At 38.6% G+C, this 24878-nt stretch overlaps 1 protein-coding gene across 2 annotated transcripts in view; it reads left to right on the top strand.

The window, feature by feature from the left end:
* Nucleotides 1–1284: 1284 nt before the first annotated feature.
* TMEM170B (transmembrane protein 170B) overlaps nucleotides 1285–24878 on the top strand; it is a 68499-nt gene continuing 44905 nt past the window's right edge. Inside the window, exons 1-2 of one of the 2 annotated variants that reach the window (XM_037011192.2) lie at nucleotides 1285–2076; nucleotides 18585–18755. In XM_037011192.2, the coding sequence (XP_036867087.2) occupies nucleotides 1758–2076; nucleotides 18585–18755 (490 nt within the window). In that variant the 5' untranslated portion in view covers nucleotides 1285–1757. The remainder of the gene's footprint in view (nucleotides 2077–18584; nucleotides 18756–24878) is intronic. The other variant, XM_037011194.2, reaches the window with a different exon arrangement.

Raw genomic sequence — 24878 nt, 5'->3', positions numbered from 1 at the left:
TGTAACTGTAAAGCAGTAGGGTTGTCTAAGCATATTATCGAATTTTGGCTTCATTGTTGTGCCTTTCTCATTTTCTGAAATCACGTAGATTCTGACTTAAAAGAATATGTGAAACTAAAATGTTGACTTTTCTATGAAGTTTAATCAATTATTCATTCAACACATTATTTGTTGAAAATCATGTGCTGGGAACTCTCCCAGGTTCTGAATATTTCCAATGTATTGCTACTGTGTTTTAAATAATAGTGTGAAATAATAAGAACCTCAGTTGATTCCATGCAAACTAAAAGCTCCTGATGTGAGAGTTTAAAGGGGTCACCAAGAGCACTATTTCAAGGTGACTCAACCTTTCCATGCTTTGCCAGATGTACTTTGTGATTTTGCTACATCGTGACTTCTTCACTTCTCTTTGTAGATTCTATTTTCTAGGTGGCAGAGGGGTTGAAAAAGGATGAGAGAGGAGGTGCTGGCTCCTGCAAAAAAATACTTATGTTATTGCCACAGCTTAATTTTTGATTTTCACGTTAAAAGGTTTCAAGTCTCAAGGGGGAGTTTGTAGTTTGATTTTAGACAGCTCCTCGGTCGCTGGACAGGAAGAGAGGCGGCAAATTTAAATCCTATGGCGAAAAAAATAACGGAGACCTTTACAATTTAGGCAAAAAGAATACTGCAAGGAAAAAAGAGCCAGACCGTGGGGACAGCGCTGAGGAATAGGACACACGGGACTTGAGATGCGGGAACCACGGGAGGCCCACGCTGTTACTGCAGGGAGAACTGGGCGGATGATAAAGCGAGTCTATTTCTGTTTTAGTGGTTTTAAAATACGTTCTGCAAGTAATGACCTATCTAGACCATGAGACTCACTCAAAAAAACAAAAGAACCCGCAAATACATCCAGAACGTCGTTACTTACGCCCTTAAAAGAAGTTCGCAAATATCTTCATCAAAAGTATTTCATTCGAGGCCAGAGGATGAACCGTCAGGGGCACATCTCAAAGTTTAGCACCCCTCGCTACCCGCACTGAGGGTCAGCGCTGCCGATCAGGCTGGGTCCGCCGCACCGCTCTAAGAAGCGAGCCTACCTCCGCCGCGGGCAGAAGCTCCAGCCCTCCGGCGACGCGCGCCCGGCCGGCAAGGGGAGGGCCTGGAGGTGGTTCCCCCGGGAGCATCCAATCAGCAGCCAGGCCTGGCGGTGGCGCTAGTGACGTAGCTGCGCTTCCCTCCGCCCCACTGCGGGCCGACGCTCTGCGCCGATAGCCTCGCCAGCTGGCGCGCGCGGGGAGGAGAGACGGAGGGCTGTGCTGCCCGCCCGCGGTCGGAGGGCGGCGGGTCGCGGGAAGCGGGAGAGTGAGCATGCGCAGCGGTTCGGGGCCTGGCGGGGGAGGTGGAGACTCGTGCGCGCGCACTAGAGCGGCCAACCGGCGGCCGCGGGTGGAGGGGGCGGTTCCTCGAGTGTCGGCGGCCGGAGGGTGGGCAGGCTGGCGGCAGGTGCCGCCGCGGCCGCCGCCGCAGCCTCCTCCGCGCCCCGGGTCTGCTGGTTCTCTGCGGGGATGAGCTGGGCCCCGTCGGGGGCTGCACCTGCCGACTGCCCATCACCCCGGGCCTCCTGGCCTGACCTCGGCTCCTCGGCGTGTTTGGCCCCCGCGGCACCGTGCCGTCCCTGAGGGGCAGCGGCCCCGGCCTCCGCCCGAGTCCTCGCTCGGGGGCCGCGCGAGGAGAGCGCCCGGTCCCCTCCCCTCCCCCGTCCGCTGTCCTCAATGTCTCCCCGGCGGGGAGGGGGCTGCCTGGGAGACGCTCCGAGCTGCCCCCCCCGGAGGCCCGTCGGCGGCAGCGCCCGCGTCCAGCCCGGCGCCCCGCAGCCTTCCCCGGCGGCGGCGGCGGCCTGGAGGAGCCGCGTACCTGCCGCCGCCCCCGGAACCTCGCAGCCACCGCCGCCACCCGGCACCCGAGGAGAGGGCGGCGGGCGCCCCCCGGGGAAGATGAAGGCGGAGGGGGGCGACCACTCCATGATCAACCTGTCGGTGCAGCAGGTCCTGAGCCTCTGGGCCCACGGGACGGTGCTGAGGAACCTCACGGGTAATTGCTGCGCCGGGTTGGGAACGGGGTGCGGTGCCGCCCCCCGCCTTTCTCCCTCCGAGGGGAGCTGGCACTCCTCGCCGCCCCAGCCCCGTGGACGCCCGGCTCTGGCACTTGCGGCCCTGGGTCCTGGCCAGGAAGGTGTTAATCGGATCCACTCGGCGCCTGTTCAGGGGGCGCCGTCGCCGGCTCCCCGGACGCTCCGGGGCGCTTGCACCGCGGGGGAGGACCCACGACTCCCGCCTGCTTCCGGGCTAGGGGAGGGTCCCAACAGCCCTCCCCTTCTAGTACGCGCGGAATTGCATTAATGCTGAGACTGGAGCACATTTAGCGTTATTTATCCCCGCACTCACAGGCACACACACCCGCTTCTTGCTGTTGATCCATTTTTTTGGCTTAACTCTTTTTTTTTTTTTTCTGGCAAATCTCAAGCCGAATGCAGGACATAGACTCACTGCTCAACAGGGGTCAATTTGCTTAAACTTAAATTTTTCGTTGACTTGGATGACAAATTAAGTAGATTATAATGGGCCAGGGGCTGGGCCAAAGGCTAGTGCAGTCATCTCCCTCTCTAATTTCCTTTTGTCTGTCTCTTCCCCTCTGGCCCTCAAGCTGCCGTTTCTGTGAGATTTGATAATTTGGTGTATTTCCCTTAATTCGTCAAGGCTATCAGAAGGGAATTGGACTTAACTACATTATAATAATAAACATCAATTTTAAATGTAAAAGTGAGCAATACTCATATCTTTTTCACATCTATATTTGCTTTGTGAAGAAACTTCTACTTTTGTTTATGTGGAAATGCTTATATTATACTCGAGTTCTCAATTTAAAAAATTACCCTCTAAAGATGAGTATTTACAATAAAGACACTCAGTTGCAATTTAGTGGCTCCTCAGTGCCTGTTTCTCAGAGAAGCTTAAAAACATATTAAGGATTTAATTCTTGAAAATGCGTAAGGAAGCCAATTTTGGTAGAAAGTGTAGTTAAAAATGCATTATGTCAAACTGATTAAAAGTATGAAGAGCATTTTACAATCTGTCTTGACAGAATACATGCACATTGTGTGTGTGCGTGTATGTATGGATTTAGATATTTATAGAGAAAAACTTTATGGAATTATAAACGACAAGGACAACTAAATTCACTGATTTTATGAATGTGGAAACTGTAAAATCAAGGTAGATTCTGGATTGATTCATGGTGTCCTCACTTTTAATTTGTGGTTATTTAACTTGGAGCAAACTGATCTTTCATAATGATTGCAGATCAAGAACATATTCTTCTGAAAAACTATTGACATAAAGACCACACTTCATGATCAACTGAATTTAGATAGACTGCTTTATCTTACGCTTTGCTTTTATGTATCCAGTGTCATATTTCAGATCTATCAATGATGTTATTAGAATGAAAAGTAAGGACTTAATATATATTTGTATATGTTAATGACTGGCTTAGCTCATCAATAGGTATTTAGGGAAAATTAGCTTTGGGAGCTATAGAATAAATGTAAATGTAACTTACCTCTTGGTCAGGTTTAACAATATTTTTAACATATTTACTTTAAGTTTCTAACCATTAGTGTGGCTTCCAATTCTACAAGTCAACCATTAGGTTGCTAATAGTAGTTTCAACCCAGAATTAGCTCTGTTTATCTCTTACTATAATAATCATCAGATGCTCGTCAGATTTGGCCATTTCACACCGGATATGCTGAGCATCCAAAACTAGGACTGCTGTGGGACTGAGAAAGAACAATGAGACCATCTTCTAGGAAACAACTGGAGTCTGAATACGCAAATTTGTCAGGGTAAACTTGCAGAAAGAAATGTTTCACCAGTGGGTGAGTGCCACACCTTATGAATCACTCCACTTCTAAAAAGTGGATTCTGTAAGTGGTAACATTCTGATGCGTTCATTGTGGCCTTCTATCGCTCCTTCTCGTGGGTCGAGTCAACGCGATCACAGGAGACCTGGTTCGGTTTCAATCAGCTTTAATTTCTTCTCACCGGTGGTGTTACAGAAAGATTGCAGCTTGCACGCAGGCAAGTATGTTAGAGCTCTTTTAGTTTTCCTCTAATTCCTCCGGTCTCTACAGGCTAGCTTGCTGGCTTCTCCTTCCTACTACGAACTACCGCTATATATATGTTTCCTAGACCAATCAAAGGGGAGAGCATGCGTGACCTTTAACTCTATTGGCGACAGGGTGGAAATCATGCAGTGTGCACGAGCACGGAACTACTTATAAGGTCTGGGAGGGGGATTCTCCTACTCGGCAGAGCGGATGTGTGGGATGTGCCATTACCGGATGTGAGCGCCATCTTAGAAGGGCTGGGGGTCCGACCTCGGCGGGCTCGGACCTCTACAGCCTTCTCCATGTCAGTGACCTTAGTCACTTGAAACAAAACAACTGCTGTTTATTGAGAGCCTACTGTGTATCAGGCACTTTACATATACTATATCTGTTCTTCAGAATAAATCTCCAAAGTAGAGTTACAAAAAGGCTAAGAGAGAAATTACTCCAAACCGACATCTAGTAAATGGTTGAACTGGGCTTTGAATCTCAGTCATTGGGGGAAGAACTAGTCTTTCCCCTCTTCATGCGTCTTTGGCTGCTTCCTCTTTACCCTCTCCAGACAGGATGTATTATTACATGCTTCATCCTGCTACTGCCCCTCCTTGTACTTGTGCTTTTATTACTGTATTTTTGAACTACATTGTAATTTTTTTTTGTCCTTTCTGGACTCTGGGCTTTTTATGTTTGGTATCATTGTTTTAATCACAGAATTCTGGAACCCTAGCATTATTGTACCTGACCATATAGCAAATGCATAATACATGGTTACTGAGTTGAATTTTTAAAACAATGCTTAACAGTAGCATGATTTAAATGGTCTGGTTGTAGTTATGTTTGAGCTACATTTGTTGAATATGCTGTAACTAGGGAATAAGGTGTTTAAGCAACTTTTATAGATATTTTAAAGTTATAATTTTGTTTTTTTTTGTTTTTCTGTTTTTTATACTTTTAAAACACACAAATACTAACTTTTTTGTGCTGGTTACCATGCTTTCATGTATTTTATTTAATCTTTTCAATAAGCTTGAAAGAAATTTGTTTATCCTTATTTTATAGACCCAGACACTGAAACAGTAACTTACTTAGATCTGATAGCTAATAAATGAAAAAGTATTACCTCTTCTGATTATGATAATGCATATTATTAAGTCAGAAGGCAATTTTGTTATCGTAATGAACTTGGCACTGAAACGGGTGATATAGAAGGAGCATAGTGTAGAACCAGACTGATTTGGATTTAAGAAATGGCTATGTGAAGAATTTGTGGAAATCTGGCTAATAAGAATTGTGGTTAATTAAAAATAAAAAGAATGTACATTATCTCTTTTTTTCTTCATACAAACTAGCAGGTATGATTTATTCTATTCGTATCTTATCACATAGGTATAGTTTTCATATTGACCTTTTTATCTTAGAGATTGACCTTTAGAAAGTAGTCTCATGTATGTATTAATTTGATAGAAACACAGTTTTAAAAAGTGATAGTGAAAACTAGAAATTAGAACTAGCTTCACATTTTAGAGCTGTAAGTTAGACAGTTTGACTTCTTTATTTTAGAAATATTATACATACGCATATACTCTTTCAGTTTTATGGATAACAGCTTTTAAAAAATATCTACAGTGAAATGTATTTTTTGCTTACCTTTATTTCTTCAACTACACTGGCCTCCAACTTTATGTCTGACCCAAATTTTGTTGCTAAGAGTTGAGAGAACAATTTTTTACTTAGAAAAAGGCACAATTCCTAAACTCCTGGGTAAACACAGAGCAGGCTGGTGTTGGGAAAGGGATAATTGGTCCCTGGGAAAAAGGGCAAAGGCTGGTTTCAGGCTCATCTACCATCCAGTGTCAGCTGCAAATGTGGGAGCATGTGCTCCCCTCTTTCTATTGTTATGAACATCAGGAAGCTGGGAAGTCACACTAGAATAGGAAATCTGTGTGTGTGTGTGTGTCAAATATATATATATGCTTATTTAGTTAGATGATATGCATGCCCAGTATCATAGTTCCCCTTTAGACTTTAGAATTGCTAAGCCACTTTAGCTTTAATATTGATTGTCTGCAGAAAAAGAGAAAAGGGGAAAAAGTTGGTATATTATACATGTTTGGGATTGTTCACACCATATGAAGTATAGTCAGCACGTTCCTTTAGCTGTGCTCCCAGGCAGGTGCGCTGCTTTTAGTCGTGCTCTGCAGCCTAGCATCCCTTTAGGTTAAATTCCTCTTCCTAAATGCTCTTCTATAGGAGATGAGTCCACGTAGATACTTACTTGAAATGTCCACTTACAGATATTTATGTTGTGTAAATGTAGCCCTAAAAACAATGTGCTGCTTTTCACTATTTGTTTCAGACCCCAAAATTTACTTTCTCTGAAATACTGTGAAAAATCTCTTACTCCTTTGTTGTACAGAGCCAATTAATAAATGCTGGTATGATCTGTACTTTATAGGACTTCACTTTTTGGAAGGCTTACCTGTATGTCTTACTGAAAATTAAGTTACTGTAATTTTTCAGAAATCAAAATTGTCATCAGGTTTTTATTTTCTTAATTCCCATCTCATTATCTTTGAGTCATCCTCTGGCAATACCAAGCCCTAAGACAAGATGACACTTCTTAAACCTAAACTAATTTCTAGTTGTCTTGAGACTTTGTAAGCTATGTTTTTTTAATCTTTAATAGTTAAATACCAGAATATAAATTTATTTATGTTTGCTTTGTTTAGTGATTGAAAGGAAGGACCAGGAAGATAAGATAATTATGAAGTGGAGTCAGAATAATTAGGGATATTTTTTCTCTAGAAAGGAAACCTACACGGAAGAGTAAAGATGAAGCAGGGATGGGGGAGGAATTGGAACCAGGGAACCAGGGAAGGAAATTGGAATTAAGAATGGTTAGATATAAGGAGAACTACAAGAGTGTAGCATGTCAAATTCACCCTCATTCAGTCAGAGGTGAGTCAGTATACTAACCGCCACATTGTTGGATACTCACTGCCTGTCACTGTGCATCTCACATTTTGTTGCATCTCATTTCCTGTAATTGAAGTGGCCATATGACTTATTGTTCTATAAATTGTATATGATTATATCAGCTGTGATAGGATAACTGTGTATTTTAAATGACTAATTTAGCCATAAATCAATCAGAATGAACAGTGGCAGTAGCAATGCATTTGAAAAAGGCATCATTAGACAGGTGACCTTAGCCGAGTAGACTAAATCTTAAAAGAAAAGGAGATTTTTTTCACCAAACTTCATGCAAGCAGGAAGAGCCAGACTTACCTGGGTCTAGTTGCTTATGTTCTTATAATGTAATCTCGGAATATAATCTATCAAGTCTTTCATAAAAGTGACGTTGTGTAATGCAAACTTTTGAAGAATGGGTCATAACTGTCCTACTGCTCTTGAAATATCTTTGTTTAGCTAAGATGTTTTCATCAGTAATGTGAAACTGAATTTTAATTATAAAATTCTCCCCCTCTCCTATCGTCTACCATGAGTTACTTTAATCTAACATGGTTTCTGAACTTTGCTTACATATCAGAAACACCTGGAGCTGGCTAAGGGTACAGATCCATATGCCCCAGTCCATAGTTATAGAATTTTGGATCTTTGAGAAAAGGGCCTAGGAAGTTACATTCTAAACTCTTCAGGCGACTTTGTTACCAGGAGTTAAAGGATTAGGAACACCTAATTTGAAAAAATTAAATTTTTTGTGATCAATTTATGGCCATATTGTGATATATGATTCAGGTTAATATGGCATATATCGTATAGTTAAAGACTTAACTAAAATTTCAATATAAATGACTCATTTATTTCCAAGAGGACACCTTAACCAATTTAAAAAAATGTTTGTTTATATGAGCTATTAGCTATAGAGAAAAATTCCTGTTTAATGATAATATTTAAATAATTCTAGACTGGTTATATTAAATCTGCAGTATATATGAGAATTAAACATTAATAATGTTTATGCAAATGCTCACATAATGAGCAATTATTGGAATTTTCCCCCCAGGATAATATGGGTTCCACTAGATTTCTGCATGCAAATAGAGTCTAAAGAAGCAATAGGATCCTTAAATTTAAGAGTCAAGAAACTGAGCTTTATCCTCGAATGTTACTCATTGGCTTTTGTACTTAAGACGTACCACATATATGCTAAGCCTCGGCTTTCTCATCCATAATACAGTCTAATGCCAACAATTCTCATATTGATGTTAAGGGAGAACTGATCTACAGATTTTAATGAGTTAAGGAAAAGAGTTTAGAGATTTTACTATAAGAAAAATACCATTTGCATATAAACCTATTTCTTTAATCTTTAAAATTAAACTTTATCTTTCAAAGGAGCTTCTTCAGACTTTTAGTATGCTAATTTGTAGGGTGAAGTTTAGGATCTAGAAAATCTTTATTCTAGAACACCATTTAATAGCTATTAGAATTAGGCCTTTTAATAGCTCTTAGAATTAGGCCTTCTTAAAACTTGGTTTAGGTTGAAACTCTGCATTGAGTGTCTGAAGATTCCTTCCAGTTCTGAAATAATCTGCTTAATCTTAGTGTGGCATAACTGCGTGCTCGAGATTACTGTCTATAATATCAAAGGTGTGACTGACTGTGCTCATGCAGTACTTGCTGTGTTTTTCTGGTAGCGCTTTTATTTTCTTATCTTTCATTCATTTGGTGTCTTATTCAGGTTTAATTCTAGAAATTTGTTGTATTGGGAGTTTCATATTAAATTATGCTCATTGATGTAAAAAGTTCATTTTTCAGTATTCACTGTGACTTTCCCTTGAAAATATAGTATCATGAGATCGTAGATGTTGTAAAACATTTTGTCATTCATTGAAATGATGTTTTTAGGTCAGCGATTAATTCAAACAAACATGTTATTACTGACTGACTTTTTGGTATGACATGTATGATTTAAGGTGTTTGAGGATATATAAGTAGTAACAATTAAAGCTGTTGTATAATGATCCATTATAATTTAATAGTGGATTTGGATTTGACATTTCTTCCTTATACTTTTATAACTGAGTAGCCCATTAATTATGAGGAAGAACAAACAAATTGACATCTTTGAGGAAGATAGTGCAATGGCTTAAATACAGAGCAATTTTTGAACTATTTTAAATAGCCTTAACCTGATTTCTATAAAGCAGATGATTATTTTGATTGTTTTAAAGTTAAAAACTTGTTTTTCTAAGAATTTTCTTTCACTATTCAATAATAAGTACTGTAGTTTACAATTTGAAATTATGCAATTAGCTGGCAAAAGGGTAATTTAGTTTAAGAGGGTAATACACAGTTTTACCATAAGCTTTGAGAGAGGTGGTATATTAAGGTAGTTCTGGAAGGTGTCACAATTAAATTTAAAATTAGTGTTTTCGCTTTAAGAAACAGGTGGACAACTATTAAATATCTACAATAGCTTTAATTTGTGCTATGTTAAATGAAGTTTCAAGTGGACAAGTTTGGCCACATATTTTTAAATATGGTTAAAATGTTAGTGATTAAAAATAAGAAAGTGTTTCTTCTGTGTTTCACCACAGGTGAGAATTTGTAGGCTTCCTCACTCCTTGTAGGGGACTGTCCCTTTTTGGAATTCAGGTTACTTTGTTGTCAGGTTACTTATTTGACTTCAAATAAGGAAGTACTGCAATCAATTACCTATGTTAAGATTAATTATCCTGGTAGATATGGGAATGTGGGGCTGGCATGAGATGAGAGACCATCATGAAATAATGAAAATTCATGAAATGAAGAATCCCTTAGACTTAAGGGACTTAAGCAGAAATCAGAGAACTTAAAGATGGAACAATAGAGATTATTCAAACTGAAATATAAGAAGAAAAAAGTGGGAGTAAAGGAAGAGGAGGAGAGACTATCAGGTTATTTCAAGAGCCCAAAGAGAAATTCAGGCCTGGACTGAGGCACTGGCCTTAGGATTGATAATAATTTAAATATTTAGAAATTGCTGATGTTCTGGGTAATGGAGATGAGGGAGATGTCATGTCTGGCCTCCCAGATTTCTGCTGGGGATAGCTCAATAGCTGGCAGGGCTATCAGGTGTGGAAGCATGGGAAAGTGTGCTTAAGACAGCTGAAGTACTGTTTAAATGTTGGTAAGAAGCAAGGAGTAAAAAAGCTAAAACCAGGAATGCATCAGTAGTAAATGTGAAGATTACCTGTAATTTTTATTACATACCATGTTCTGCAGTAAATCTCAAGTTTGTAATGTTCTCCAGTCTTTTCCCTAAATGCATGATTTATTTCATCAAATTTTAAACCTATGCTTACTAAAACATTCTGTTACTAGATTTAAATTTTAATCAGAATTTAGGATATAGAAAACAGTAAAGAATGTTATTCTCACCCTGACAGTGAGAAAAAGATAAAATTACAAAGCCATAACTTTTCTTCAGCCCATCAGTCTGGTGAGGTTTTGTCAAAAATCAACTAGATCAGGAGTCAGCAAGCTTTCTCTGTAAAGGACCAGTCCTCAGCATACAGTAAGTACAATAAGTATTTTCAGCCCATGTGGTCCCCATCATAATGACTTAGCTCAGCCATGGTAGCATGAAAGTAGCCATGGACAGTATGAATGAGGATAACTGTATTACAGTAAAACTTTGTGGACTGAAATTTAAATTTTGTGCAGTTTTTAATGTGTCCTAAAATATTCTTTTGATTTTTTTCTGACCATTTCAAAATGTAAAAAACCATTCTTAACTCACAGACTACATAGAAAAACAGGTGGTAGGCCAGATATGGCTCATGGACCATACGTTGCCCACCCCTGAACCAATTGTAAATGCATCATTATTAGATTCTCCCTGAGAGTCTAGTAAGCCACGTACATGGGACATAGCACCAAACTGAGGTATTATTGTTAGAATTGAGAATAATTTACACACCTTAAATTTACTGGAAGGAAAAAGAAAAGCTGAGATGACCTAATCTGAATACAGACTGTTTAAACTTATAATGTGGACCATTTTTCTAAAAACGGTAGAAATTATGAACATCTGCAAAACACAGTCTCCCTGATAGGGTTATTTTCAGCTTGAAGCTTAGAGTATATTGAGTACACAGTAAGTGTGCAGTATCTACTTGCTGTTGATTCTCTTAGAAAGGGTAGATACTCTATAAAGGATTAAAAAATATATTCAGTGTTTGTCTAATGAGACATCTTGTTTTTATGACTTTTGGAATTTTTAGTAAGTACCTGTTAATGTAACTTTAGCCTAGAGTAGTAATTTCCATCTCTATTGCATGTCATGATTATTTGGTAGAGTTGGTGAAAATGTAGTTGTTTAAGTTCCACCTCCAGAAATTGTTTTAGTTGCTCTAAGAGTAATTCTTATGAGTGTTGAGAACCGCTTGCCTGGTAGAGTATCTTCTCCTTTGATGAATTCTATAATGAAAAACTATTTTTTAAAGATAACATATTGTGGGGGCCCGGCCTATGGCCAAGGCTGAGCCCCACTCTAGCTGGACAACGCCCTAAAGATGGCACCTGCTTCCTGCTCACCACCCTTTCCCCTCTTCCCTGTTGGGGATTGGCCCAGCAGACTTCCGTACCCGTGCACAGCTTGTGCTGCCTGCTTAGAGTGGCGCGTGACACCTATCCGCTTAAAGGTCATGCATGATACTGTCCCGGATTGGTTGGGTGACTGAATATAAGGGAGCCCGCCGGGAGGGAGAGGAGCTTCCAGACAACTGCTGTAACCACCGCGGAAGATTAGACAATAAAGCCTAGAGAAGAACCAAGACCTTGGGCGTGTTGCTTCGGTCCCTGAAGGGGCGCGACAACATATTTGCAATAACATTTTATTTTTTTAAATTTTTGTATCATTAATCTACAATTACATGAGGAACATTATGTTTACTAGACTCCCCCCTTCACCAAGTCCCCCCCACAAACCCCATTACAGTCACTGTCCATCAGCGTAGTAAGATGCTGTAGAATCACGACTTGTCTTTTCTGTGTTGCACAGCCCTCCCCGTGCCTCCCCCCACATTATACATGCTAATCTTAATGGCCCCTTTCTTACCCCCTCCCCTTATCCCTCCCTTCCCACCCATCCTCCCAGTCCCTTTCCCTCCCTTCCCACCCATCCTCCCAGTCCCTTTCCCTTTGGCAACTATTAGTCCATTCTTGGGTTCTGTGAGTCTGCTGCTGTTTTGTTCCTTCAGTTTTCCTTTATTCTTATACTCTACATATGAGTGAAATCATTTGGTACTTGTCTTTCTCTGCCTGGCTTATTTCACTGAGCATAATACCCTCTCACTCCATCCATTTTGTTGCAAATGGTAGGATTTGTTTTCTTCTTATGGCTGAATAATATTCCATTGTGTATATGTACCACATCTTCTTTATCCTGAAATTGTATTTTAATGGTTTATTTCTTTGAAGTCTTGGACTTTATAAAATATTACACTTAAAATTTACGTTCCCTAATTATTAGATAAATTTATTGAGTTCAACAGCTGCAGAGTCAGTAGGCAAACAACATTACTTATAATGTTAATCCCTCATTCATAGTGTTAAATATAGTCAAGAAATTATTCATTCTATTTGTATTAAAAGGACAACAAAGGAAAATACTTTTGGGGGTGGATCTGATAAGCTGTCAGAAGTGGGCTTGGGATACAAGGCAGATTATTGACTTCTTTTACTAAAAGTGTGTGTCGCAGAGTAATATGTTTTCTTGTCTCAGAGCGCTTTTGATAAAAATGTCCCCCTCCACACATTATTACTCCCTTATATTCTCACTTTATTAGGTTCACTTTGGAAAATAATGTCTTTTAAAATATAAATATCCTCTGAGCAATTTAAGCCTTTTTGTCTTTTATGCATTTATTATAAATTGAAGCCATTTGTCGGGGAGTGACAGCATGAAAGCACTATTTCCCTGAAAGCTAGGAGAGAAAAACCTCAAAAGGCAAGCTTTGTTTCTTTCCTTAATCACTGGCATCTCTCTCTTACTCCTTTGAGAACCATACATGGCACTTAAACCCACATTGAAAAATGTACCACATCTCTTCCTTGAAACGGTTTCAGATTATCTGAGTCCATGCTAAGTTTCAATTCTTAAGAAATTAGTAGGGTGAAATGATTTTTTTTTAAACTTTGTCTAATAAGTATCTTCCCTTCCTTTTGCTAAAAAATTGAACTTTTAATTTTGAGATAGTTGTAGATTCACATTTAATTGTTAGAAATAATACAGAGAACTCTTTACCCAATTTACTCAATGGGAACATCGTGGGAAGCCACATATTATTGAAACTATGATAATGATATTGATATGATCCATCAACCGTATTCTGGTTTCACCAGTATTGTATATGTGCACTCACGTGTGTGTGTGTGTGTGTGTGTGTATGTAGTTCTATACAGTTTTATCACTTCTATGTGTAACCACCACCACAGTCAAAATACAGAAGAGTTCCATTGCCACAAAGATGGCTAGTATTACCTTTCATAACTATACCATCCTTCCTCTAGTGAGCTTTCTGTTTTGTTTTTAAATGCCTAGTTATTTATGTTCTTGATATAAAATATTTATCTTGTAAAATTATATCCATACTTTTAAAAAACAATTTTTCAAATGTAAAAAAAGAACATAAAATTTACCATCTTAACTTTTTAAATGCACAGTTTATTAGCATTAAGTATATCACACTGTACAGCAGATCTCCACATCTTTTTCATCTTGCAAAACTGAGTCTCTACACCAATTAAACAACAGCTCTCCATTTTCCCCTCCCCCAGCAGCCACCATTCTATTTTCTGTGGCTATGACTTTGACTACTTTAATTATCTCATATAACTGGAATCAGATAGTATTTGTCCTTTTGTGACTGGCTTATTTTACTCGGCATATTTACTCAGCTTATTTTACTCAGCATAATGTCATCTTCCATGTTGTAGCAGGTGACAGGATTTCATTCTTTTTTAAAGCTGAATAATATTCCAAAAGCTGGACAATTTGTTTACTCAGTCATCTCTCAATGTTAATGGACAATGAGCTCTTGGCTATTGTGAATAATGCTGCTGTGAACATGGGTATGCAAATATCCCTTTGTAATCCTGCTTTTACATTTTTTGATAAATACCCAGAAGTAGAATTGTTGGATCATATGGTAGTTATTTTTTTTTAAATGTTTTGAGGAACCACTACACTGTTTTCCATAGCATCTATATTATTTTATATTCCCATCAACTATATATATTGTACCTCAATGACATTTGGATAATAACTTTCAATATACCCACTTTGTTCTCTTTACTTCATGACTATTTGATTGACCTTTGTTTTAAATTTTGACAGAGAGTACACCCAGCACAAAAGCACCTGAGATATTTTGCATTATAGAATGTTTGCATACCAAAGAAGATTCTCAAGGTCACATCCAAGCATTTTGGAATCAGCTCTTTTAGCTATAAATAATAGAAACCTTGCCTGAACTACTTTATGTAAAAAAGAGGGATTTTATTACAAGGAAACTGGGATTTTCTCACGGGAAGGGAATGATTGGTTGAGCCTGGATAGGGAGATGGAGTCAGAACACGGACCTGGAAGTATCTACGGGAGCTGTATGGATTGACAGGGAGGCAGCAGGATGCCAGAAAGGAAGGGATTGAATGCTAGAGGGACAGGGTGAAAGGTGTGTCATCAACCATCTGTGTACTAAGCTAAAATAACAGTAATTGAGGATACACTGAAGAAAGAATAATGGAACTTGAAAAGTTCCATGTCAGAATTATTAAAATGGTGTGAGACACAGACCAATTACCAGCAACGAAATTGAATCAGTAATCAAAAAACTACCCAAGAAGAAAACCCCCGGGCCAGATGAATTTACCTTGGAATTTTATCAGACATACAGAGAAGACATAATACCCGTTCTCCTTAAAGTTTTCCAAAAAATAGAAGAGGATAGAATACTGCCAAACTCATTCAATGAAGCCAACATCACCCTAATACCAAAACCAGGCAAAGACCCCACAAAAAAAGAAAATTACAGACCAATATCCCCGATGAACACAGATGCAAAAATACTCAACAAAATATTAGCAAACCGAATTCAAAAATACATCAAGAGGATCATACACCATGACCAAGTGGGATTCATCTCAGGGATGCAAGGATGGTACAATATTCGAAAATCCATCAGCATCATCCACCACATCAACAAAAGAAGGACAAAAACCACATGATCATCTCCATAGATGCTGAAAAAGCATTTGACAATATTCAACATCCATTCATGATAAAGACTCTCAACAAAATGGGCACAGAGGGCAAGTACCTCAACATAATAAAGGCCATATATGACAAACCCACAGCCAACATCATACTGAACAGCGAGAAGCTGAAAGCTTTTCTCTGAGATTGGGAACAAGACAGGGACGCCCACTCTCCCCACTGTTATTCAACATAGTACTGGAGGTCCTAGCCACGGCAATCAGACAAAACAAAGAAATACAAGGAATCCAGACTGGTAAAGAAGAAGTCAAACTGTCACTATTTGCAGATGACATGATATTGTACATAAAAAACCCTAAAGACTCCACTGCAAAACTAGTAGAATATCGGAATTCAGCAAAGATGCAGGATACAAAATTAACACACAGAAATCTGTAGCTTTCCTATACACTAACAATGAACCAATAGAAAGAGAAATCAGGAAAACAATTCCATTCACAATAGCATCAAAAAGAATAAAATACCTAGGAATAAACCTAACCAAGGAAGTGAAAGACCTATACCCTGAAAACTACAAGACACTCTTAAGAGAAATTAAAGAGGTCACTAACAAATGGAAACTCATCCCATGTTCCTGGCTAGGAAGAATTAATATTGTCAAAATGGCCATCCTGCCCAAAGCAATATACAGATTCGATGCAATCCCTGTCAAATTACCAACAGCATTCTTCAATGAACTGGAACAAATAGTTCAAGAATTCATATGGAAGCACCAAAGACCCTGAATAGCCAAAGCAATCCTGAGAAGGAAGAATAAAGTGGGGGATCTCACTCCCCAACTTCAAGCTCTACTACAAAGCCACAGTAATTAAGACAATTTGGTACTGGCATAAGAACAGAGCCACAGACCAGTGGAACAGAATAGAGACTCCAGACATTAACCCAAACATATATGGCCAATTAATATATGATAAAGGAGCCATGGACATACAGTGGGGAAATGACTGTCTCTTCAACAGATGGTGCTGGCAAAACTGAACAGCTACATGTAAGAGAATGAAACTGGATCACTGTCTAACTCCATACACAAAAGTAAATTCAAAATGGATCAAAGACCTGAATGTAAGTCATGAAACCATAAAACTCTTAGAAAAAAACATAGGCAAAAACCTCATGGACATAAACATGAGTGACTTCTTCATGAACATATATCTCCCCGGGCAAGGGAAACAAAGGCAAAAATGAACAAGTGGGACTATATCAAGCTAAAAAGCTTCTGTATAGCAAAGGACACCATCAATAGAATAAAAAGGTGTCCTACAGTATGGGAGAATATATTCATAAATGACAGATCCGATAAAGGATTGACATCCAAAATATATAAAGAGCTCACACACCTCAAGAAACAAAAAGCAAATAATCCAATTAAAAAAGGTCAGAGGAGCTGAATAGACAGTTCTCTAAAGAAGAAATTCAGATGGCCAACAGACACATGAAAAGGTGCTCCACATCGCTTGTCATCAGAGAAATGCAAATTAAAACCACAATGAGATATCATCTCACACCAGTAAGGATGGCTACCATCCAAAACACAAACAACAACAAATGTTGGCGAGGTTGTGGAGAAAGGGGAACCCTTCTACACTGCTGGTGGGAATGTAAACTAGTTCAGTCATTGTGGAAAGCAGTATGGAGGTTCCTCAGAATGCTCAAAATAGAAATACCATTTGACCCAGGAATTCCACTTACTGGAATTTACCCTAAGAATGCAGCACTCCAGTTTGAAAAAGACAAAGATGCACCCCTATGTTTATCGCTGCACTATTTACAGTAGCGAAGATATGGAAGCAACCTAAATGTCCATCAGTAGATGAATGGATAAAGAAGATGTGGTACATATACATAGTGGAATATTACTCAGCCATAAGAAAAAAACAGATACTACCATTCACAACAACATGGATGGAGCTAGAAGGTATTATGCTCAGTGAAATAAGCCAGGCGGGGAAAGACAAGTACCAAATGATTTCACTCATATGTGGAGTATAAGAACAAAGGAAAACTGAAGGAACAAAACAGTAGCAGAAGCACAGAACCCAAGAATGGACTAACAGTTACCAAAGGGAAAGGGACTGGGGAGGATGGGTGGGAAGGGAGGGATAAGGGGAGGGGGTAAGAAAGGGGCCATTAAGATTAGCACGTATAATGTGGGGGGAGGCACGGGGAGGGCTGTGCAACAAAGAGAAGACAAGTGATTTTACAGCATCTTACTACGCAGATGGACAGTGACTGTGAAGGGGTATGTGGGGGGGACTTGGTGAAGGGGGGAGCCTAGTAAACATAATGTTCTTGAAATTGTAGATAAATGATACCAAAAAAAAAATGGTGTGAGGCAAAGAATTAAGAAAAAGAAATTTCAACTGATTTCTTTAGTGCAGCAGACCCTTGGGGAACATGGGTTTGAATTGTTGGGTCCACTTATATGTGAATTTTTTTCAATAAATATTGGAAAAATTTTTTGGAGATTTGCAATAATTTGAGAAAATATTTTCTTTTCCAGCTTTACTGTGAGAATACAATATATAATATAGACTAGAAAATATGAGCTAATTGACTAAGTTAGTGGTAGGCTTCTGGTCAACAGTAGGCTATCAGTTAAGTTTGGGGGGTCAAAGGTTACACAGCTTGAAATGTGCAGGGGTCTGTACACCTAGCCCCCACATTGTTTAAGGTAAACTGTATATAAAGTCAGGAACCAAGGAGAAATTCCCTAAAATTCTTAAAATCATAAAAGATAAAATTTTTGACTGATTTCTGGAATGATTGGAATTAAGGGGTGGTTTTAAAAATGTCTTAATGCTTATTTCGTGTAGAAAATAGAAAGTTATATATCAGACAGCAATTAATTAGCTTTAATTTACTCCAAGAGGTTTACAGATACATTAGGGGTTGATTAGATAAAGTGATGGAGACAGGAAATTAGAGTGTAGCCTTAACTGTCTGAAGTCACGGAGGGAATCATTTCCCCAGCAATGTTAGTGATGATGATAATCACCACTATTTGTTCAGTACCCCTATGTAGCAGGGGCTGTACTAGGTATTTTCATATCTATTATCTCATCAACCTGGGTGCTCACTATTTGTTAAACTGAGTTTTCTAAGATGTTTTCCAACAGGATTGTTAACGCGCCTTTTTCCTTTCAGAGATGTGGTACTGGGTCTTCCTCTGGGCCCTCTTCTCCTCGCTGTTCGTGCACGGCGCTGCGGGAGTGCTCATGTTCGTGACGCTGCAGAGGCACAGGCAGGGCAGGGTCATCTCTGTCGTTGCCGTCAGCGTCGGATTTCTGGCTTCTGTCACTGGAGCGATGATCACTAGTGAGTTGGCCTTGTTTTGTTTAAGCAGAATTTGATATGCTCTTACAGTTTTGGTAGCTTTATTCCTGTTTAAGTGTAGCATTAGTGTAATCTTTCATGTAGCATATTTTCAGCACTAGTCACACTTCATCTAAAAGGTAAAGAGCATTTATTCATTGAATAATTTTATACTTCTACTCATTATGCAATGTTTTGTAGGAAATAAGAAAATTTGTAAAAATTGACAAAGAGCAAACTAGTTCGTGGAAAAATTTATCCTACAGCAGATGTAGTTTCTGCTTTAAAGGAGCTTACTCTCTAGTATAGGGAAGAGGTGGGCACACAAATATGGCAGTGATAATTGTCATTAAAAAGTGAAAATGGAGCACTTATGTGACAACAAAATAAAATTGTGGTTCCTTCTTAAACACAAATTATTATGACACAAGTCTCCCCTAGCCTACTGGAGAGTGTCCTCTGCTGTATGCAGGTTTCCTGCTGTGTGGCCTCGTGCATTTCACAGAAGCCCTCGGGTTCCTTCCCGCTTCCTGCCCTCAGCACTGCAGTTAGCCCCCCGCAGCCTGGGTCCGAGAGGTGGTTCTGGTTTCTGATGTGAGCCAGGGCGTACACACATCCTGTTGGGACCACGCTGCCTTGACAGGGCCCTGACAGAAGCTGGCGGCTCCTCGAGACTGCTGTCGATCCCATCACTGCCAGTGAACAGTAGAGGCTGGGACTGCCGCTCCCATCTGGGGCAGTTCACTGCTACTGCGGGATCTGTTCCCAGACCCTCCCATTAGGATGTGGCTCCTCATAGTCAGAGAGTTCTCGGGCCCAGAGCTGAGAGGGACCCTTTTCTTCTGTAGTTGAAAGGTCTCCTGTTGTGCCCCACAGTCACCTTTGCCCCGTGTGATTGACTACCTTGCCTTTAGAGGAAAATCCTGATCCCATGTCTCCGGGATGTCCTGGGGCACTAATAAGACAATCATAAAATTGTGGGAAATAGTGAGTAGTCTGTTTACTCATCCTTCATTTGCTCTTTGGTTTTTCTGTGCTGTCTCCTGTTCTGACATCGTTGCTGCATTACCCTGTAACTTTATCATATGCACCTCATCCATTTCACCATACATGTGGCTTAAAACAAATCTCAGGTTTAGCTGAGGTACAGGATGTACACAGTGAAGTCGTACGAGATTCAGCTGGAAAGATAAACTGGAGCCAGATACTAGAGGATCTTGGAAGGCCTGCCGGAAAGTTTGGGTTTTTATTCTGCAGACTGTGGAGAACAAGTATGAATTTTTGAAAGGGGCTGGTAAGGGGCAAAACAGTTCAGTGGGGAAGCCTGTTTCAATAGCTGAATATAGAATTTTATATGAAGAACCCAGAGAAAACTGCAAGAGCAGGGGCTTGTATCCTCAGTGATAAAACAGTACCTGGAATGTAACAAATGCTGGTTGGATGGGTGGATGTAGTGGGGGAGGAAGAGCAGAGGAAAGGGAGGAAGACAGCAGGGAGGGAAGAAGAGAGAAAAAAGGGGAAGAAAGGAATTAAGAGGCATTTCCTGTAATCTGAATGGAGGCAGGGTAGGGTAGAGGCAGCAGGTTGCAAAAGGAGTTGATGTAAGGATTCTGGCAAAGGGAAAAATCCCAATTAGTTATTCAGTATGGTGGCTACAGAGATACATGTGGGGGACCAGCAACGTTTTTGATGGGGGCCATGGTCGTAGTGGCGCCATGAGCAGAGGAAGAAAAGCTTGTTCAGGCGTCATCAGTAATATAGGTGTGTGTGTATCTGTTGGCATGAATTATTGTAACACTTTAAAGAGAAATGTCATTGTACTTCCGTTTATTCCCAGTGATGTATATGTGTATTTATCACCTTCTTTCAATTCATTCAAGAATAAAATAAGCTAATGATTTTAAAAGCTGCAATGTTATATTTTAAAATCCTTAAAAATGTAAGTCTGACACAATTTCAAGTAAAAATTTGTATCCAGGTTAGCAATAAAACATTTAAATTTCTTCTGACTAGTTTTCTGACCTGTAAACACTAGAATTAAGAAAACTAACCAATATGAATATTAACTATATTTATTTTCTTAATGCAATTGTGAATGCCAACACATTCATAGCTGTATATTCACTTTAGCAAAGAATTGTGATATCTATATTGAAGAAGACACTGAATATAGATACATATCTTCTGTATTTTGCTACTTAGGTTTGCTTTCCAGAGCAGAGTGATTTTTTATTTTAGTTAATACTGATAATACCAGAATTGAAAGAAAAAAGGTTTCCAATTTTTAGCTCTCAAATTTTAGCAAGTTTGAAGGTATAACGTGACATCTTGTTGGCTTACTTTGCATTTCTCTGATTAGTAATGAGTTAGAACATTTCTTCCTATGCTTTAGGAATAGATTAGATTCCTTTTTCTGCAAATTACTCCTTTAAATTCCTTGCTTACTTTTCTTCTGGGGTTCTTGTTTCCTTTTTATTAAATTTCAGCTGTTTCTTATATGTTAGAGATACTGATCTACTGTTGGTTCTGGATGTTGCGAATAACTTCTCTCAGTCCTAATAACATCCATGATGTTATTTTTCGAGCAGAAATCCTTACTGTCTATGTAATTAGCTTGAAGAGGTTTTTTACCTTATATAATGTATAATTTAATCAGCTTAAGGAATTTTTTACTTTATGGTTTATAATTTAGAGTCTTATTTAAGAAATTTTCCCCCACACCAAGGTCAAAAGATATTCTGATATATTTTCTTCTGTTAATTTTGCAGTTTTTCTTTTATATCAAGGTATTTAGTTCATCTGAATCAGGAGTCAGCAAAAATTTTCTTAAAGAACCAGAGAGTAAGAATTTTAAACTTTACAGGCCAGATGGCCTCTGTCACAACTATTCAGTTCTGCCATGGTAGTGTAAAAGCAATCGCAGACATATGTAAATGAATATGCGTGGCTTTTTCCAATAAAATTTTATTTACAAAGACAGGTATCTGGCTTTCATGTCATAATTTGCTCCCTGGTCTAGAGTCTTTGTTTGTATTTGGTTTAGACAGAATTCTAGGTGTATTTTTTTCCCTGCATGTATAGTCAGTCAGTTTTGGCATACCATCTACTAAAAAAACCCATCATTTTCTCATTGATTCACTTTTTGTGTTGTGTCCAAGGTACTCAGATCTGTCTCTGAACTCTGTTCTGATTTGTTAGTCTTTTTATCTGTCCTTATAGCAAGGCCACGTTTTTTATCCCTGTGGTTTTGTAGTATTGCTTATTATCTGTTTGAGCTAGGTCCCTCTCATGTCTTCTCCTTGCCAAAGTTAACATAGCTATTCATGGATCTTTGTTTTCTTTTATACAAATTTCAGAGTATGTCTACTGAGTTCCTCAAAAGTATAACTATGATTTTTATTGGGATTTAATTGAAGTAGAATTAAATAGGGATTTAATGGAGTGATTTAATTGAATTTAATTGAATTCTTGGGAGGAATTGGCATATTAAATTGTCCCACAGAAGAACATGTAATATAGCTCCGTTTTTCCAGATCATCTTCTTTGTCTTTTGTTAGAATTTAAAAATGTTCTCAGTATGACGGTTGTATATTTTAATTAAGTTCATCTTAAACTCTTATGTTATGGTTGTTGAGCAGGGTATCATTTTTTATCACATTACCTAGTTTTATTGGCATAGAGGTATTAAATTTTGTATTTCAACTTTATGAAAGATTAGCAAAATCTGTGGAAAGATAATAAGATGAATAAATTGCTGGCAAACTAATTAAAAAAGAGTTAAGGCAAAAAAGTAAAATATAGAATGAAATAGAATACACACAATAATAAAGACAAAATAAATTATAAAAATAACATAGTGTTATGAACAGCTATATATTCCTAAATATAAAATGTCAAAGTTAGCATAAGAAGAAATAGAAAATATAAATAGAACAATAAGTACTTTTAAATAAATAGTCGAAATGGTGAAGACCCATCCTCCCCAAAGAAATCCAGACTCAAATGGGGTTTACAGATGAGTTCTACCAAATTTTCAAGGAACTGCTATTTCCTCCTTAATCCAAATTATTACAAAAAATGGAAAGAGGAAAATCTGTTTGCAGCCTATTTGCTGAGGCCAAAGTAACTTGTTGTTGAACAAGATAAAGACAACTTAAGAATGGAAGAGTATAGGCTAATTTACCGTCCAAATGTTATCCTAAGATTGCAAAGATAGTTCAGTATCAGAAATGACTATGGCTATATGCCAATATATTTCTGGATACTAAAATTTAGATTTTATGTAATTTTTATGTATTATGAGATATTATTTTTTTGGACTTTTTTTTTAAACCATTTAGAAGTGTAAAAACCATTCTTACAGCTCACATTCAGTACAAAAACAGGTGGTGGGCCCAGATTTGTGGATCATAGTTTGCTGACCTCTGATCTAACTACACAAACTGATAGAATCAACACACTAGTAAAACTAACTCTGCCTTAGCTGATATATTTGCTCTCTTTCAGGAAATATGAAAGGCAAATCAAATCACTTTTCACTGGTAGATTCCTCTGCAGGCACTTAATGTTTCTGTGTACATCAATACCTTCTGTCTCCTGGTGGCTCTTCTCGTCGTCTCTCTTGTCCTTGTAGGTTTATATCTTTTATTGACCTTCAGATCAACTCAGCACTATTGCTTTCTCCACCTCTTCTGCACTGTGCTGGTCTTTTTTTTAGCCCCTAATACTTTTGGGATCTTCCATTATTTCTAATGGAGTCTTTCTGTCCTTGTTCATAGTGGCAGTTCCAAACATGTATCATTTATTGCAAGCACCTTGTTTCGTTTCTGTCTCTTTTGTTCTCACATACCTTAGCCTCATGTTTCACCAAGAAAATAAAGACCCTGATATTTGTACTTTTTGAACTGGCTGCACCTTAAAAAGAGTGAAAACTAAAGCACAAGTTTGAGGAAGACGTTTGTTAACATACAAAAAGATTAATATCCAAACTATATTTTTCAAAACCCTGCAAATCAAATAAGAAAAAGACAGTCCAATAGAAAAATGGACAAAAGATTTGACAAGCATTTCATAGAAATAGAAATCCTATCACCCCATTCATAAGAAAAGCTCAATCATATTATCAGGGAAATGCAAATTAATCACAGGGGTAACATCTCTTACCCAGCAGGTTGATAAAAATTTTTAAAAATATATCAAATGATTCTGAAGATATGGAGTGACTGAAATATAAATTGGCATAACTACTTTGGAAAACAATTTGGCATTACCTGCTAGAGTCAAAAATGACCATAACATAGGACTGAGCAATTCTACTTCTACATATGTATTGTGGAAAAACTTCTGACCTCATATATGTGCCAGGGGTCCTGTATAAGGATGTTCAAAGAAGCAGTGTTTGTCATTGTTAACAATTAGAAACAAATAAATGTCATCAGCAGTAGAATGGATAAAGTTGTGGTATATTCCTACTTGGAATTCTATACAATAGTGAAAATGCATGAGTTGTAGCTACATACAACACAAATAACTTTCAAACACATAATACTGAGCCAAAATTAGAATGCTTACAATATCCATTTGTATAAAATCCATTTATTAAAAAAACTAAATAATGTATATTTCCAGGATATAAGTAGGTGGTAAAGCTGAAGAAAAGCAAAGGAATGGTAAAAACCAAATTCAGGGAGAGAATGGGATGCAAGTGAGGAGGGTCCACAGGAACCTCGAAGGGAATAGTGCTGTTCTGTTTCTTCAGTTGGATGATGGTACTTGGGAATTTGTTACTATTTTTCTGATCTACATATCATTTTATAAACATTTCTTTGCACCTGCTCAATATTTAGTAACAGTGTTTCCAAATTCATTTAATAGGCAGAAAAATTGTTTTCTTTCAGATCTTTCAGATAGAGTTCCACTTGAACAGTCTTTTCTGACAAGTGCTTGAGTTGTGAAATCATACCGTACAGCGGGAAATCCTATAAGTCTTTTTGGGGGAAGTTGTAACTTACAAAGTGGTTCCTAAGTGACTATCCACTGGGAGGAAAGGGATAGTTCATTTTATTTTCTGTATAACATTATTAAATGTTTCCCTTGTTTGTAGAAACTGGAGTTTTTTACAGTGTC

Source organism: Manis javanica, chromosome 16 (assembly GCF_040802235.1).
Source record: "Manis javanica isolate MJ-LG chromosome 16, MJ_LKY, whole genome shotgun sequence".
NCBI classification, from domain to species: Eukaryota; Metazoa; Chordata; class Mammalia; order Pholidota; family Manidae; genus Manis; species Manis javanica.
The sequence above is the reverse complement of the archived record's forward strand: the minus strand, read 5'-3'. Positions and strand labels throughout refer to the sequence as shown.